Source organism: Rhagoletis pomonella, unplaced genomic scaffold, assembly GCF_013731165.1.
Source record: "Rhagoletis pomonella isolate Grant_MI unplaced genomic scaffold, Rhpom_1.0 Rhpom_scaffold_00007, whole genome shotgun sequence".
Lineage (NCBI taxonomy): Eukaryota > Metazoa > Arthropoda > Insecta > Diptera > Tephritidae > Rhagoletis > Rhagoletis pomonella.
In genome coordinates, this window is record NW_023458561.1 from 65,526,566 (window position 1) to 65,542,092 (window position 15,527).

Sequence of the window (15,527 nt, forward strand, 5' to 3'; positions counted from 1 at the left end):
ATACATACAAATATACGCATACAAAATTCTAATTCACAAAACGCAATATGCCGCACTTAAGTATATAAAGCTATAATTAAATCTGCCGCAAAAAAAAAAAAACAACAAAGTAACATAAATAATAAATAGCAGCAAAGATTAGCCTGCTCCCAATTCGCTGAAATCTCACGTCAGATGCATCATATGTGACGCGCTATAAAATCATAAGTATGTATGCATAAATATTTCAAACGCAAAACGAAAAAAGTGTATACAGACTTATGTATGTTTAGATGTACGCACACTTCCACACGCTTGTTGAACATTTTTATTTTCCTAAGCTTGTTAATGTGTTGGCCAACCACTTGCCGCAAGTCATTCATTCAGAACCCAAATGAGATAAGCCACCGTACGTACGGGCTACTGAAGTGAAAACAAAAAAAATATTTTACGAGTATCAGCATAAATTTGCAAAAGGCACATAAGTACTAAGTACGCACATAATTAGTCAAAGTTTTGTAACAGCGTAACAAAAAGTCAATGATTGCATCTGTGGCAGTAAAAGCTAAGCAGGAATCTGGGGAAATTAGGATTTAATAAGACACAAAAGTTAAACTTTGCTTTTGATGAAAAGAGAGTTTAACCTTTCGTGTCAAAATGATTGATGATTTCGCAATTTTAAAAAAGCAAGTCTGCAACAAAATATGCCATTAAAAGCGTTTGTTAAATAGAAAATCTTTCAAAGAAATTCCAATGAATTTTAAATGAGCTATTTATGCATCGAAATGTGTAACTTTTCTAGAAATTTCGGGCTGTAGTTGCTCCTACGCACCACTAAGCAGTTGCCAGACGGTGATTTTTGCTAGTGACGTATTCAGGCTGAAATGTGGTAGCCCCAATGTTTTTGCAGCGTTATTTTATATGCGATTTCGAAAGCTTTAAATAATGTTGGAATATACATTGAAATAGTTTTGAGTATATTGCATAGATCACGCGAGAAGATACTCCGTTATTTTAATTTTTTCGTTCCAAATTCTTTTTTACACCTTTATCCTTTAGGATCTAACTTGCGTTGGTTTTTAATAGACACGCCTTGATCGCTCTTTCGACCATATTTGATCATCTTCTACGCAATATTTGATCTACAGGTTTCGCGAAATTGTGCAACCATTAATTCAGCAACCATTAAATCAGATCATATTTTGGCAAAATTGGCGAAAAAATTTTGGCTCACACCCTTATATTGGTCTCTAGAAATCTTAAAGGAAAATAACGAATTTAATCGCTTTGAGAAAGGGTGCTTGATATATCTTTTTATCTAGATTTGGCGATTAATATAATTTTTGTGATGAGGCAAAATTAAATAACACCGTGCGACAAAAACCAAAAAAAATTTACACGGACGATTTTTTAAAAAGACTTTGAAATTTCAAAACTATGATAAAATCAAAAAATAATAATATGGGTAGCGAACGGAAGAGAAATGTCTGTAGAAAAATAAAAATGTATTCTTTTGGTGCACAAGGACGAATAAGTATTGAAAATGCCCTTTTAAATATTTTCTCAGGCTAACGAAGTTAGATGGACATAACTCGGGGATGTGGCCAAACATAAATTTGTTTCAATAAAATAAATTTCTACATTTCAAGGATATTCAAGCATAAAATTTTAAAGGCCCTGTTTCAGTACCTATTTGTCCTTATGCACCAAAAAATTTAGTTCTAGAGAATTTTCTCTTTTATATGGTATCCATATTTTTATTCTACATTGCACTTTTAATTTAGTTTTTTAAATAATTTTTTAAATTAATCATATGTGTAATATTTCAAATTCCCGAGTTAGTCATGAAAATTCCGATATAGCCCTGAGGATAACGCGGTGGTCCTAAAAGTTCGGATACAGTTCGAAAAATTTCGAATAAATAAAATAAAATATTCCAAAATCGCCCCGAAAATCCCGAAAATACTTCGCTCTAAAAGCTCTGAAATCCGGAAATAATCCCTAAATCGAGACAATAGCTAATATTTACTATTTAGTCATCCGGTGAATTTTGTGAAGCCAAAATCTTACTTTGGTATACAGTGTTTCTTTATGTTAAACCAACTAAATACTTGGTTATCTGTAATTCACATCAGCCTGCTCCGAAAGCGAATAAACAGGAGTAAGTCATTCTCTGACTAAAAAGGTCCGAAGCCAATCAGCCCAAAGGTCTCAACAGCTGCTCTTTGAATACGATGCGAGAAGGCGGGGTCATTGAGCCTTCAGCCAAAATACATATGTATGTATGTATGTATGTACATTAGGGTGCACCTTATTTGTCAACTTTGACCCACAAAGCAAGACTCCCCTTCAATAGGCTCACTCGGTGATAAAAATGAGCTTTGCGTTAAATTTTTAAAATCGAATAATGGAAATACGTGCCTTAAGAGCCCTAAAGTTGTGCAAACAAAGGCTCCATAACTTTCAAACCTGGCGAGATATGAAAATGGCGTAGCCTTTTATAAGATCAGCGTGCAAAAGTGTGTTGATTGATAAGAAACAAATAAACACGTTTAACTGAATTACAAGCTCTTTTTCCTATTTAGTGAACTAGCGTATGTATCTTTAGGGCTCCTGAGGCACGTTACTTTATCCGATTTTAAAGATTTGTCGCAGATTTCATAACCAAACGTACCTATCTGCATACAAATAAGGTGCACACTAATGTACAAGGGAGTTAGGACTGAACAAGTTATTGTTACACTAATGTTTCAAATATTAAACAAAAATTTTAATTGCACTAATTTTGTAATACTAGTAGTCCCAGATTAATTTATGGAGACATACAAACATATGGCTGTAGATCGATAAACTTTTTCATTTATGATATTTCAAATATTTATTTTTCTTGCATCGCTTGCCAAAAAATATTATTCCTCAAAATAAATAGTATCCATTATAGTCAAATTACTGACTATTTTTGTTTGTGTAGCGTATGTGTGAATTTAAAGCACACGATAGCCGTCAGCTGCCAGCCATCAGGGCTTTGGACAGTGGTTTTAAGCTGGAATTTATATACCACAATTAAATGGATTTTATTTTTAATGGAAGCTGAAAAAATTTAGAAGAAATTTTTCGGGTACGATTTTTTAATTTTCATTTGTTTATGCTAGATTTTTAAGTGCAAAGTGCGAAAAAGTAGCAATTTTAAAGAAACTTAAATATTTTATCCCTATAAATAAATGTTAAATAATAACAAGTAAGAGCAGCGCTGTCTTCGGCTATGCCGAAGGCTTCATACCTTTCATGAACATCTGCAAATTTTACTTTGGCAGATACTGCTTTTGAATACATCTGCATACATCGATAGAGGAGTTACATACTTATATGTATAAAAAATCGCATCTAAACAATCAGAGGTATGGAAGATATACTTTATATGACACCAATCTAAGTGATTTTCACCGCTATGTGATCGGTATGTAAACCGGTAACTCAATTTATTGGGTTTAGTTTCGTACATAAAGGAGATATATGGCAAAAACTGGTATCTTAACAATCAGTGCTATAGGAGATAAAGCTTATACAGCATAGAGTTTGATGATTTTCTCAGTAGAATTTGTATTATTATTTATAAAATATCTTACGAAATTTATCGGTTTTAGCTGTTCAAATAAAGAAGTTTTACAGTAAAATCCCATATCTGAACAATCAGATGTATGGAAGATATATGTTGTAGTCATCCGATCCTTGTTATTTTCACTGTAAGTATTCTGTTAATAATGAGTGAAAATGGTGCGAAATTTCATGTTCCTAGCTGCATAAATGGAGGAGTTATGATAAAAGACCTCATATCTGAACAATCAGTTGTATGGGGGCTGCAGGTTATAGTGACCCGATCTTCGTTATTTTTACTGTAATGCTGCTGATAATTAGTGAAAACAGCGCGAAATTTCATGGTCCTAGCTACATAAATGGATGAATTATAACGAAAAATCTCATATCTGAACAATCAGTTGTATGGGAGCTATAGGTTATAGTTACCCGATCTTTTTAATTTTCACTGTAAGTTTTCTGTTGATAATTATTGAAAACAGTGCAGAATTTCATGTTCCTAGCTATATAAATGGAGGAGTTATAACGAAAAATTTTATATCTGAACAATCAGTTGTATGGGAGCTATAGGTTATAGTGACCCGATCTTTGTAATTTTCACTGTAAGTATTCTGTTGATAATGGGTGCAAGTATTGCCAAATTTCATGTTCGTAGCTGCATAAATGGAGAAGTTATAATGAGAAATCTCATATCTGAACAATCAGTTGTATGGGAGCTATATGTTATAGTGGTCCGATTCTTCCGGTTCCGACAAATGATTAATACATTATAAAAATACACCCACCTACCAAATTTGATGCGGATATCTCGAAAACTGAGAGACTAGATTGCATACAAACAGACGGACAGACGGACAGACGGACATGGCTAACTCAACTCAGCTCGACGTTCTGATCATATAAGTATACATTTTCATGGGTCTATCTCTTTTTGTTCTGGTACTTACAAACATCGGACCAAAGTTATAATACCATTTCATGCTCATGAAAGGTATAAAAACTCGTTGGTAGCAAGTATAGGACTACTCCTATATGAAAAAAATTACACGAATAAAATTTTAAATCAAATTTTTTTATTGAATTTTTATATCAATTAAAGTAGGCAGTTTTTAAGTTTCAAGTGGCTAATAAGTTCCGTTGATCTTCATTAAATTTGTTTTGCCGACAGTTTTTAGTACTGTTTATGTACATATGTAAATATGTATGTATAGGGAAGAAAAAAAATATTTAAAAAGTTTATCAATTTAATGGGCTAATAAATCTAAAAAATTAATCTTAGTGACATTTTTTTATGATATATCAAATTTTACTTTTTCATTTTTCATTCAAAATTTTTACTTTCTCTGCACTTTGAAAATAAAGTCGCTGCATTATTTGAAATATTAAATTCCAGTTTGAAACCACTGTGCATTGTGGGCATGGGTTGGTGGAAAGTAGGTTGCCATTGCCTATTGAATTGCATTTGAATTGTGTTTTATTTTTATTTTTGCAAAACATAAGTCAGAGGGACGCATAAGCCGCGCAAAAAGCGCCAGAATAATTGAATAAGATGAAAAACAACCGAACAAATTACTAAAACAAATGTATTCCGTTCATTTAAAATTTGCTTGCTAAACATTTTTGAGCTAAAATTTGTGGCTTTCAAAATTTTGTGTGCTCATTGCTGTGGCGGACGCTTTGGTGAAAGCATTTATTATATTATTCGTGTATTAGCCGGGAGCTGGTGGGTAAATTTAAAGTGCCTCGTTTGTTACATGCAAAAGAAAATTGCGAATTTTTAAAAGGAATCGGAAGCTGTGCAAAGTTTCTTAATAATAAATGCATACATATGTACATAATTTCAGTTGAAAATTTTTAAATTTTTTCTATGTGCGCCAGAATTATGACGGACTTTGCAAAACATTGCAGTGAATGATGTCTACTGAATTGCTCTAAAATTTTTGCAGGTAACGCCCGACGGTTTAGCGGACAAAGGTGGCATCCGCTTGGGTGACATCATACTGGAAATAAACGAGGAGGACGCCACGGAGTTGACACTTATGCAGGCACACGAGAAAATTGAAACTTCCGGCAAGAAAATCCATTTCCTAGTGAAGAAGTGAGTAGTCGTTTTTTCTGGTAGTTTCATTAAGAAACTTTCAATTTCCATTTCCTGCACTTATAAAAGAAACCAAACATTTTTTTTGGCAGCATGGAGGAGGATCAGGATTTCGAATTGGGCGAGGAAAAGTCGATTGTGCTGCGTGTGCCGAAGCCGGCGCCACCGCCGAGAGGTGAGTGTGAAAATTTAGTTTTCCTACTTTAACCGCAGTAGTTAGTAGTTGGCTATGTAAATGTGGCAGGCATTGAGTTTTTCCATTTTGCTTTTGATTTTTGCATGGCATGCTTCGCTTTGCTTCACACTTATTTCGCACTTTTGCTTGATTTTTTGCCTGAATTTGCATGAATGCATGGAATATTTAATCTGTGTTACGCTGGTTTGCCCTTGCCTTTTTCGCCTAATTTTTGCTTTACTTTCTTTTGCCTTATTCTCACTCACTAACGCGGTCTTCTTGGTTTATCTATTTCGTTTATTTTATTTTTTATTTTTCGTAGAGTTCAACCCAACCCCATTGCTAGGCAGCCGTTTTTGGCATCCCATAATGTGGCACGATCCACCCGAGCCACCAAAACCGAAGAAAAAGAAAACCAAAACCGAAATCGATGAAGAGGGCAATGAAGTTATCATTGAATTGAGTGAAGACGAGTCCTCTGAGGAAGAAGAGGAACAGGTGATTTGCTTAATGCACTTCAGCATTCGATATGATAATGTTTCCTTCCATGTTTTCCTCCTTTCAACCACTAATTGACACTTTGATGGAAGCGCATTCATGAATTATTGACCAGTGGAATTCGATATTTGCGCGGTGATTGAAGAGCTTTTTTCATTAACGAATTTTAAAATAGAAATTGGTCTAGGAAGGGCATAAAGGTTAAGAAGTAATGGTACTAGTAGAATGGGATTCATCACGTTTAGTAAATTAGAAGTTGGGTAATTAAGTAAGTGAGAACATTCTTGAATTTTTTAAAGGGTTTCAGTATTTATTTACTGAAGACATATACACGATATCAATGAACCTACATAAGGTCTTTGGGATAAAAATTAAATTATAAGAGATTTCGGCTGATTAAAAGGAATAGGCCCTTTGTATATTAAAGGGGGTGGGGGGCCGAAAATAAGTCATTAAACTGTAAAGCTATTCTGTTGCTGAGCCCACCTTAACTTTTTCTGAATATGTAACTCTAATGCCTAAGAGGCGAAGAAAAAGTTATGCTAGAAGGTTGTTGTTATAGCGGCTACTAAGCCCCACTAGGTTCGATTCATCCGTCAACGTTGTCGGCTGTTTCAGCTAAGGGGAGGCCCAGGAAGTATGCGACTTCAACAGGGTCTGTCCTTAAGGACAGGGACGTCAGCTGGGTGGGGTTCTCAGGGCATGTGAAGAGGTGCCGAGAGTCATGTGGCGACTCCCCACTGGTTGGGCACATCCTCATTAATTCTGCTCAGGTATGAGTTTAGCCTACTGCAATAGCCAGAGCGAAGTTGGGCTATTGTGGTGCGAGTCTTCCGAGGCAGACAAAGTTCTGTCCCGTCCACGTCAGGTGGTTGTGTGCCTAGAACGGCATTCACAAGGCAAGAGTCTACATAACTCGAGACTGATTCTCCGTGAATGCCGTTCAGGGCTTGTCGGTAGGCTGACGGGTCCAGAGGTTGTTTTATGAACCTCTGGACTTCGTCCGTCAGTTTGTAGAGATGCCTCCTTGGCGAGGGCTCTTCTGCAAGCAGCTGTTTGCTAGGATGACCGCATCTGTGGCTCCCCACAAGGAACTGTTTGCAGAGCATTGTTTTATGCTCCTTAACTGTGAGCATCTGGGCCTCGTCGTGTAGGTGGTGGTGGGGCGCCATCAGGAGGCATCTGGTAGCTGTCCGTGGTGCCGTATTCTGGCAAGTCTGTAGCTTTCTCCACTGCGTCCTGCTAGTCCCAGGCGACCACACGGGCGCTGCATAGTTTAGAACCTGCCGCCCAATTGCCTTGTAGCTTGCCAACAACGTTTCTATATCTTTGCCCTTAAGTGCTGCCGGCCAGCGATTTGAGGACATTGTTGCGGCCCTGGACTTTGTTGACAATTGCGGTTGTATGCGCCGAGAAGGGGCGCAGACTGTCGAAGGTAACTCCGAGGATTTTCGGGTTATTCACCGTCGGCATTGTTACATCATCAACGTGAATACCCAGTTGCAGTCTGACCTTCTACGTCCAGGTGGTGAATAGGGTTGCCGCGAATTTCGCAGGGGATAAGGCAAGGCTCCTTACAGTGAAGAAGCGATAAAGTTCGGCGAGATAACCGTTTACTTTCGAGCACAAGTCATCAATTCCATTCCCAAACGCCATGATCGAACAATCGTCAGTATAAGAGACAATATTGACACCCTCTGGTGGTTGAGGGAGCTTTGAGACATAAGGACACCACCCTGTGGTAATCTCTTTTTAACTTTTCGTAGCTTGCTGGTTTTGTCTCTAAAAATTACTGACGAATGTCGACCACACAGGTAATTCGCTGACCACCTTTTGAGTCCCTGTGGGCGTGAGAAGGCCTCAATGTTTTCTGGCAGCGTTGAATTACTGACAGCGTTCACAAATTTCGCTGGATTCCCTTCTGCTCCGAAACCCAGTAAAGGAGTAACACACACACACACAGCTTGTTTGATTCGTTGCTGTTAGGTTCAACGCCTTCTTAACCACTGCAATTAATTTCTGTGCGTCGAGTTCCTACTCGTACTTATACCAGTTCGTCAATCATCAACTTCTACTATGGCTCTGAGGAACATAGAGAAGATCGGCCAAGGTACCACGTAGTCTGTATAATCTTGGGACCGTATATGCTAGTCTCAAACCACACTAAATCATCGAGTTTCGTTCTAGTGGCCAACGCTATGTTTTTGGTCAGTATGTCTGGTAATGGCTTTCCTGGCATTTCAAATGAGTATACATATGTATATGTGTAGATATTCAAGATATCCATGGACCATCTGCCTGGACCTCCGCAATAGGCGCTGGATGGAAGAAGTTTGTATTGTTTCACCTATTGGGCTTCATGCAGAGAAAGTGAGGTTATGATCAGGAAAAATTTACACACTGATGAAATGAGCTCAAGCTGAACACTTAGTACTAGTAGTCGAGTAAGAGCTTAAACTTACTTTTTGTGCCCATTTTTAGTTGCATAAAACTCCAAGCCTTCTTCAGTTCTTTGCATCCAAAAAGCTACTCAGCATTACTGGCTTCATAAGGGTTACATGAGGATACCAAAAAAACCAAAAATGCAAAATGACTAAGTTTTGAAATAAGCTTCTTTTTACCTCTCTTTAGGCAGCACTATGATCAAGTCGATCAAGTTGAAGAGGAATACCAACTATTGACGGAGGATGAAAATCCCGAATAAATTTGCTCATTGTGGTTGGGCTTAATCCCTAGTAGGTGTTCTCCTTCTTTTGTACTATAGGTTTTAAAGTTCCGTGTAAATTCTTTATTAAAGTGAAGCACACTTAATTAATTTCCTTCAGTATCTGTTAATTTTTCATTGCGTACAAATTCCACTGGAAGCTTCAATAACTAAAGTGTTTAATTATAAATTATTTCTCCTTGATCTTTGGCCTACAGGGCTATTTGATAAATTTCACGTGAAAGTTTTCTTATTACGCTTTAGTGCTTTACTTAAGTGCATTTTTGGCACAAGCGTATCTCAGCCAAAAATCAATATAACTTTTACAAAGCTGTTAAAATGCCATTGGCATTGCAAATAAACAGCTTCGATGCCAACACACAAACCGAACACAATTATCGTAACAGTCACACCAAACCCACCACTAATGCACCTTCCTTTTTACGAGTGTCACACCAATAACTGTAAAATAAAAATTTTCTATCCACCTCCCACGCTGCTACCTATATCTGCTGCCGCCTCAACGAATGCTTTAATGCTTACCGCCGCGTCACGCCACTCACCGCCCGCTCATTCGTGCGAGCGCAGGAATTGCCACACCATCGTATCATACGTAATATACGCCGCTTCTTCGCCGAGGTGGGCGACAATCACGAGTTGAAGGAACGCACCATTGAGGATATGCTGCTGGCGCTGCCCACAGCTTCGCGTTCCACAAAGCCAGCAACGCAACCGAGAGAGGAGCCTAGAGGTCGGCGCCACGCAGCAAATGCCAAGCGAAGAGGAATAAAAGGAGGCCGTGGTCGCAAATCGGCAAAGGATTCCGATGACGAAGACGAGGATGAAGACGAAGATAAATATGTTGATAGTGATGAGGATTAGTGCGGCAAAGGGTGATTAGTCTGTCAAGAAAATGATTGCGTTTTAAAATTTCATTCGCTTTGTATACCATAAAAAGAATAATGTTAATAAATTGATATTTATTTTTGCTGACAAGCAAGGGATTATAACTAATTTGACGATGAAGGAAGGAAATGAATGAGCGGAGTGTAAACTAAGTATAACCTGCTTAGAAATAGCCGATGTTCGTAATAAATATGTATGCTTTATCTCTTAAGGGGAATTTGTTTGTCAAGTTTGCACGAAATTAAGCTGAATGAGTTACAATACTAATAGTTAAAATTGAATTAACACAAACAAATTGCAAGAATAATTTATGTTAATTAAACAGCTTTTTTGAAATATCGAACAATTTAAATTGTTGGCGCGAATTTTAATGCAAAATATGGTTGGTTTCGGTTGGTATAACATAAGGGTATAAATATGACAGAAATCGATAGATAAATTTGAGGATAATTATCGAGTTAGGACGGAGATAACTAAATTTAAATGAATTAAGCAGAAGAAATATATTACTTCAAAGCCCCGCGAATTTCAAGGCCTTTAAAATTTTTTAGAAAAATTCAAGTTGTATTCCAAATATTGTAGGGGCCGGACCGGCTATGAATTTTATAATAAAAAAATCACAGTGTAATCTTTTAAATATGTAGCCATTATTTTTCGATCATATTCGCGTTTGATTAATCTTTTAGAATTTCTATAAGTTTATCATGATTAATTTTAATCTGATTGAACAGTTAATCGTAACCGCGATCAAAAAAAAAAAAATTTTTAATTATTAACATCAAATTGATTAAGTAGGTTTGGTGATATTCAGATTAACATTTTGCCAACACTGATTTCTTTATAATCAGATTAAATTTTTTCGAAAAAAATTTGGTCAAAATTACATATGTACAATGGGAAAACTGATCCATAAAGACTCTAAGTTCCGTTTTTACAGCGACGAGTTAACGGTCATTCGGCAGTTAACTCCGGGTGTTCAGTACAAAAATTGAAAGTTAACTGCCAAATTTGAGTTAAAACCCCACTGTGAAAACGGCACTAAGTAACAATAAGGTAATGATGTATTTTGGAACAAATCTCGGCGTACCTTTACAGGTTTGACTTGCAGGCGAACCGATTTCCGCGTCGCGTTACCTTCAGTGAAATTTTTCCTTCTCCCAACAAAGCGTCAATAGTTTACTACCAAGCAAAATTCGACTAAGAATATTTGTTACAAAATATCTGCATCAATCAAAACAATGATATGTTGTCGCTTTTAAAAATAAATAATCATTTAACCACCTATGTGTAGTTGTTTTTCCGTTGCTTTCCATTATTTAATATTTACCGTTCCGTTTGGTTGCAGTTCCTAGTTATCTAAATTAAAATCTACTATTTTATTTTATCGATGTACTCAACGTTGTACTTATCACTATTCTAATTTCCTGTTCCCCCTAATAATTTTCAAACATCTTCCGCCACTGTAAATAGTAAAATCGGCTGCTTCAATTGAAGCTCGTCTGCGCGAAATGCAGCGAAAATTGTCGGAAATTGCGGAAATACCGAAAATACTCTCCTCCACACTCGCCACCGTTTCGCAAACGTTTGAAATATTAAAGCCCAATGATTTGCAGCAACAACAACTGCTACAGCAGTGCCAACAGCAACGCAAGTATTCTTACGATGAGGATGCACTGGATTACGAGTTAAGTGGCGCCAGCACTGTGGAACGTCTCAAGTTGAAGGCGAAGGGAAAAGCAAAGGCCAACGCTGCCGCTATAACCGCTTTCACACTGAACGAGGTAAGGCTGGAGCACTTGCCAAAGGACGCAACGCCGGAATCGGATTATGCATCGGAAGGCAATTACGAGTCAAATGAGGCAGACACGGATGATGATTATGGGGATGGCGAAGATGGCGACGAAGATGGTGGCGGAGCCGATATTAGCGAAGCAAGTGATGAGGAGTCGGACGGGAAAAGTACTTACACTTTCGCTCTAACCGGAATTGATGTTAGTGACGTTGATGCCGCTGAAACTGCTCAATATTCATATGTAACGCGAATGAGGCCGGCAAAGCTAAAGCAGCAGAAAATGCAGCGAAAGCAACAACAAAATGCGCAATACCAGCGCGGCAATGTCAATGTCAGTGCCGTTATAGGTGTAGGAGTAGGCGGCGCTGCTGATATGTCACGGATGCGGTATGAATCTAAAGATTATGACGAAGATGATGATGACGACGACGAAGGCGAAGGCGAGGAGGATACGGACGACGATGTTGTAACAGCCAGACTTGTTGCCGGTGACTGCGGTGACAGTGATGACGAAACTGCTGAGGATGATTATGATGACAATGACAACGATGGCGCCAACAATCGCAACCGTAACGATGATGACGAGGATGATTTCTTAACCACTACATACACCTGGAATTTGCGCAAAATACCCAAGCTACAGTTGAATGATGAAGAAAAACAATCTTCCGATGAAAGCAATTCAGTCAAGGATCAGATTGATATGGATGACACTGATGAGGAGAAACCAAATAAGAAAGCGCGTTGGTGCCATGCCGACTACGATGACTTGCAACAAGAAAAACATCGCAAGCAATGGGCTGCGGATGAGGTCGGAAAGGAGAAGAAAGTAAGTGTGTACGTGATAATGCGTGTGTGTGTGTATGTGGGAGTATGCGCTGAAGTATGGTGTGTGCTGGTGTATTACGAGTGCTTTGATGAAGAAAATGACGTCGATGTTTTTAAAATTTATGTTGGAAGATTTTTAATCCACCCATCAACAGTTCGGAATTTCTAAGTGAAACTTGGCGTGGAAGGCGTCTTTGTTTTCTATACTGCTAGATTTTTAAATCCTTTGTCAAAATTATGAGCTTCCCAGTGTACATAGCCCTAGTTGTATACTACTAAAAAAAGAAAGAAAATTATAATTTTTTCGTAGAAGCTCGAATGGCATATTTAAAGCCAGCACTTTGTCTAAGCAATTACTATTTGTGGAAGCTCTTATTTGGTACCACAACCATACTTTTTATCTGAGGATCATCTCCCAACGGCATAGCTATGCCACTATAGAGTTCAAACAGGTTTTTCATTACACTTTTTCCGTTTTTGCGCCTTAGAAAATACGGTTATGTTGAGAGATTTATAGGCCTACATCTTAGTTCGTCGCGATAGGAGCCTGCTGCAAGGCGAATTTAACATCTGTTCGGAATAATTTTTTTGGTTCTGTCTTTAGCCCAACCCTTGCGAGGGCTAGAAATTTGCACAAAAAGTGTCCGATGACTCTTTTGAGTACTCGTACACCGCGAAGCTGCGGCAGCACCTATTGAAGCTTAAGCCAATTTTGTAGGACCTGTGCACATCGCCGTAAGTTTGTTATATGTATATTGGCATAGGTCATTCCCTGCTTTAAGTGGGTCATAAAACACCCAGAACTGCCGGGTAATACTATATGATCTCGTTCGGTTCTACCTTTTTCTAAACTTCGAGAGCTAACTTGCGGCAATTTAGTCCTTGATTTCCCTGAGAGAAGCATCGATGCCCACCGCGTGGAACTTATTCAGTGTGGAGCCGGGCCGCGCTAGTTCGTTTTCTACCTCGTTTCCATAAATGTTCCTATGTCCCGGCACTCATAGTTGGGTAATTTCGTATTGATCAGAAGTCGAGGTCAGCTTTCTCATACAGTCATCCAATAGTTTAGATCTAATTGAGGTACAAGAGGTGCCTGATTAGCCGCTTGGCTATCTGGGAAGATGCACTCTTGTGTGTGCATTCATTTTGATGTACCTCTATGCCTCCTTAATTGCAAACCTTTTTTGCCTGGAAAATGCTTTTATAGTCTGGTAGGCCAAAGGATAGCTTTGGGTTATATTGCTCAAAGAAAACTCCTCCAACAACCCCGCTCTACATCTTTCATTAATTCGTATAGACAGCTAAGCCTTCCAAGAACTGGACCTCTCCTTGAGTTCAGTCAGGTCTTCGACATGATATGCAATGCTTTAATGCAATACTTTAATTTTAAGCGGAAATACATTTAGGATGGAACTATGCTCGAACGGTCTTTCCTTACAGAGCCCCAAGGCACGCAATCTGATGGCTATTTTAGCAACTAAGTTTTAGGGGAAAATGCCTATCGGTATTAAACCAAGCAGAACTTCCAAAACAACCTTGGGACAGCATTTGATTGTATCTGTTACGCCAGCGCCCGCTGACCTTTGAATTCCCCTTAGTTTCTTAACTAAGAAATCCTTAGTAAGGGCTAGCCACCAGGTCTGCGCCCCATAAAATAGTATGGGATTGACCAAAGCTGTGTACGTCCTGTGCACAATTCCTGGTTTTATTTTGACTCCTATGTCCTATAAATTTATAACTGTGATATTCATATACATATTTCTAGTTCTCGGAGAAATTGGAGCGTTCCTGGCCCTGGGCTGATCGAGAGAAAATCATTTACAAGTATGTACCTTTGATAAATGCATAATATATAAATTTAGAAATGTGTACTTATATAAGAAAGCAAATACATATATAAATACATTTGTAATTACGAATAAGTACTAGGGCGGATCAAATTATTTCAGCTAGAAATAACGCTACCTACACATATACATATTTTCAAGCATACAATATTTTTGGCCAATTATTTTAAGGTTTAGCTTTGAAATCGCATTATTTCTAGGTGCCAATAGTTCGCTCCGCCCTAATACTTGCATACATATACAAGGTAAAATTTTTATAACAGCATACGTATGTATATACATATGTACATATGTATATGTGTGTATACTTATTTCACTTTATAATCGCCTTCCCGCAAATCAATAAATTTGAACAAATGACAGCCTCACAACCTTGCACTCACTTTGCAGGCAATCAACTTGTCACCTGGTTCGTCGACGACCATTGGGTTTGGTGGAGCAGCGCATCAAATTATTGGCTAAACAGAATCTCAGTGGCAGCTTGGAAAAACAGCTGCATTGAAAATAAATTACTTATTGCCATGCCGCACGCGTGACAGGAAGTTTATTGGCATTGTGGGTGCGAGACCAGCTGCCAAATGTATTGGAAATTAGTTTTGTCGACAGATTGATTTGTCCTCTTCTCCTGCCATTTGAACTGCCATTTATATTGAATTTTCAATTTATTAATAAATTTGTTATGATATCGTTAGTCAGCTATATTAGCGAACATTAAAAATACCTTTTTGAATAGAATTATTTTTGGGACTTGTTTTATTTAACATTTAAGTTAAGTAAAGCGAATTGTCGTCAACAATTTCTTCGGTCAGAAAAAAATCGAAATTAATTTACTTTAAATTTTAATTTCACAAACATACAAAATTCGTTGGAAAAATGGGAACTATCTCATTCAACTGCTGGGGTAAACATTATTGAGCGCAGCCAGTAGATTTTTTCGCGTTCTGTTGATACATTTAATGGACTCAATATTAGTGCTTGCCTCCAAGTAGCACACATTCATCGCGGATTCTTTATATAAATGCATACGATTGTTGATATCATAACAGACTAACTGTAAAACAATAGGGGTATTCTCCAAATCTTGCAAAGCCATTGCACGTAGCACG

At 37.9% G+C, this 15,527-nt stretch overlaps 2 protein-coding genes across 3 annotated transcripts in view; both read left to right on the plus strand.

Annotated features, from left to right (window-relative positions):
- The first annotated feature begins 5,219 nt into the window (after window positions 1-5,219).
- LOC118743348 (nucleolin-like) lies at window positions 5,220-15,083 on the plus strand. 2 transcript variants are annotated; one of them, XM_036475957.1, is made up of 6 exons: window positions 5,220-5,296; window positions 5,520-5,671; window positions 5,764-5,846; window positions 11,425-12,575; window positions 14,340-14,398; window positions 14,812-15,083. In XM_036475957.1, the coding sequence occupies exons 2-6, from the start codon at window positions 5,613-5,615 to the stop codon at window positions 14,921-14,923; spliced, it is 1,464 nt and encodes a 487-aa protein (XP_036331850.1). In that variant the 5' UTR covers window positions 5,220-5,296; window positions 5,520-5,612; the 3' UTR covers window positions 14,924-15,083. The 2 variants fall into 2 exon arrangements, with proteins under 2 accessions (XP_036331850.1, XP_036331851.1); XM_036475958.1 differs by lacking the exons at window positions 11,425-12,575; window positions 14,340-14,398; window positions 14,812-15,083 and adding exons at window positions 6,169-6,344; window positions 9,637-10,271.
- A 211-nt stretch (window positions 15,084-15,294) lies between these two features.
- The window catches only part of LOC118743963 (DNA ligase 1-like), a 4,096-nt gene continuing 3,863 nt past the window's right edge, over window positions 15,295-15,527 (plus strand). Inside the window, exon 1 of the mRNA XM_036476725.1 lies at window positions 15,295-15,322. Coding sequence (XP_036332618.1) covers window positions 15,295-15,322 — 28 coding nt within the window. The remainder of the gene's footprint in view (window positions 15,323-15,527) is intronic.

Bases quoted from the DNA above. Each gene is read 5' to 3' on its own strand.
- LOC118743348 (XM_036475957.1), top strand. From the start codon at position 5,613: ATGCAGGCACACGAGAAAATTGAAACTTCCGGCAAGAAAATCCATTTC. The intron at 5,672-5,763 runs GTGAGTAGTCGT...TTTTTTTGGCAG, and splicing joins ATCCATTTCCTAGTGAAGAA to CATGGAGGAGGATCAGGATT. The intron at 12,576-14,339 runs GTAAGTGTGTAC...ACATATTTCTAG, and splicing joins AGGTCGGAAAGGAGAAGAAA to TTCTCGGAGAAATTGGAGCG.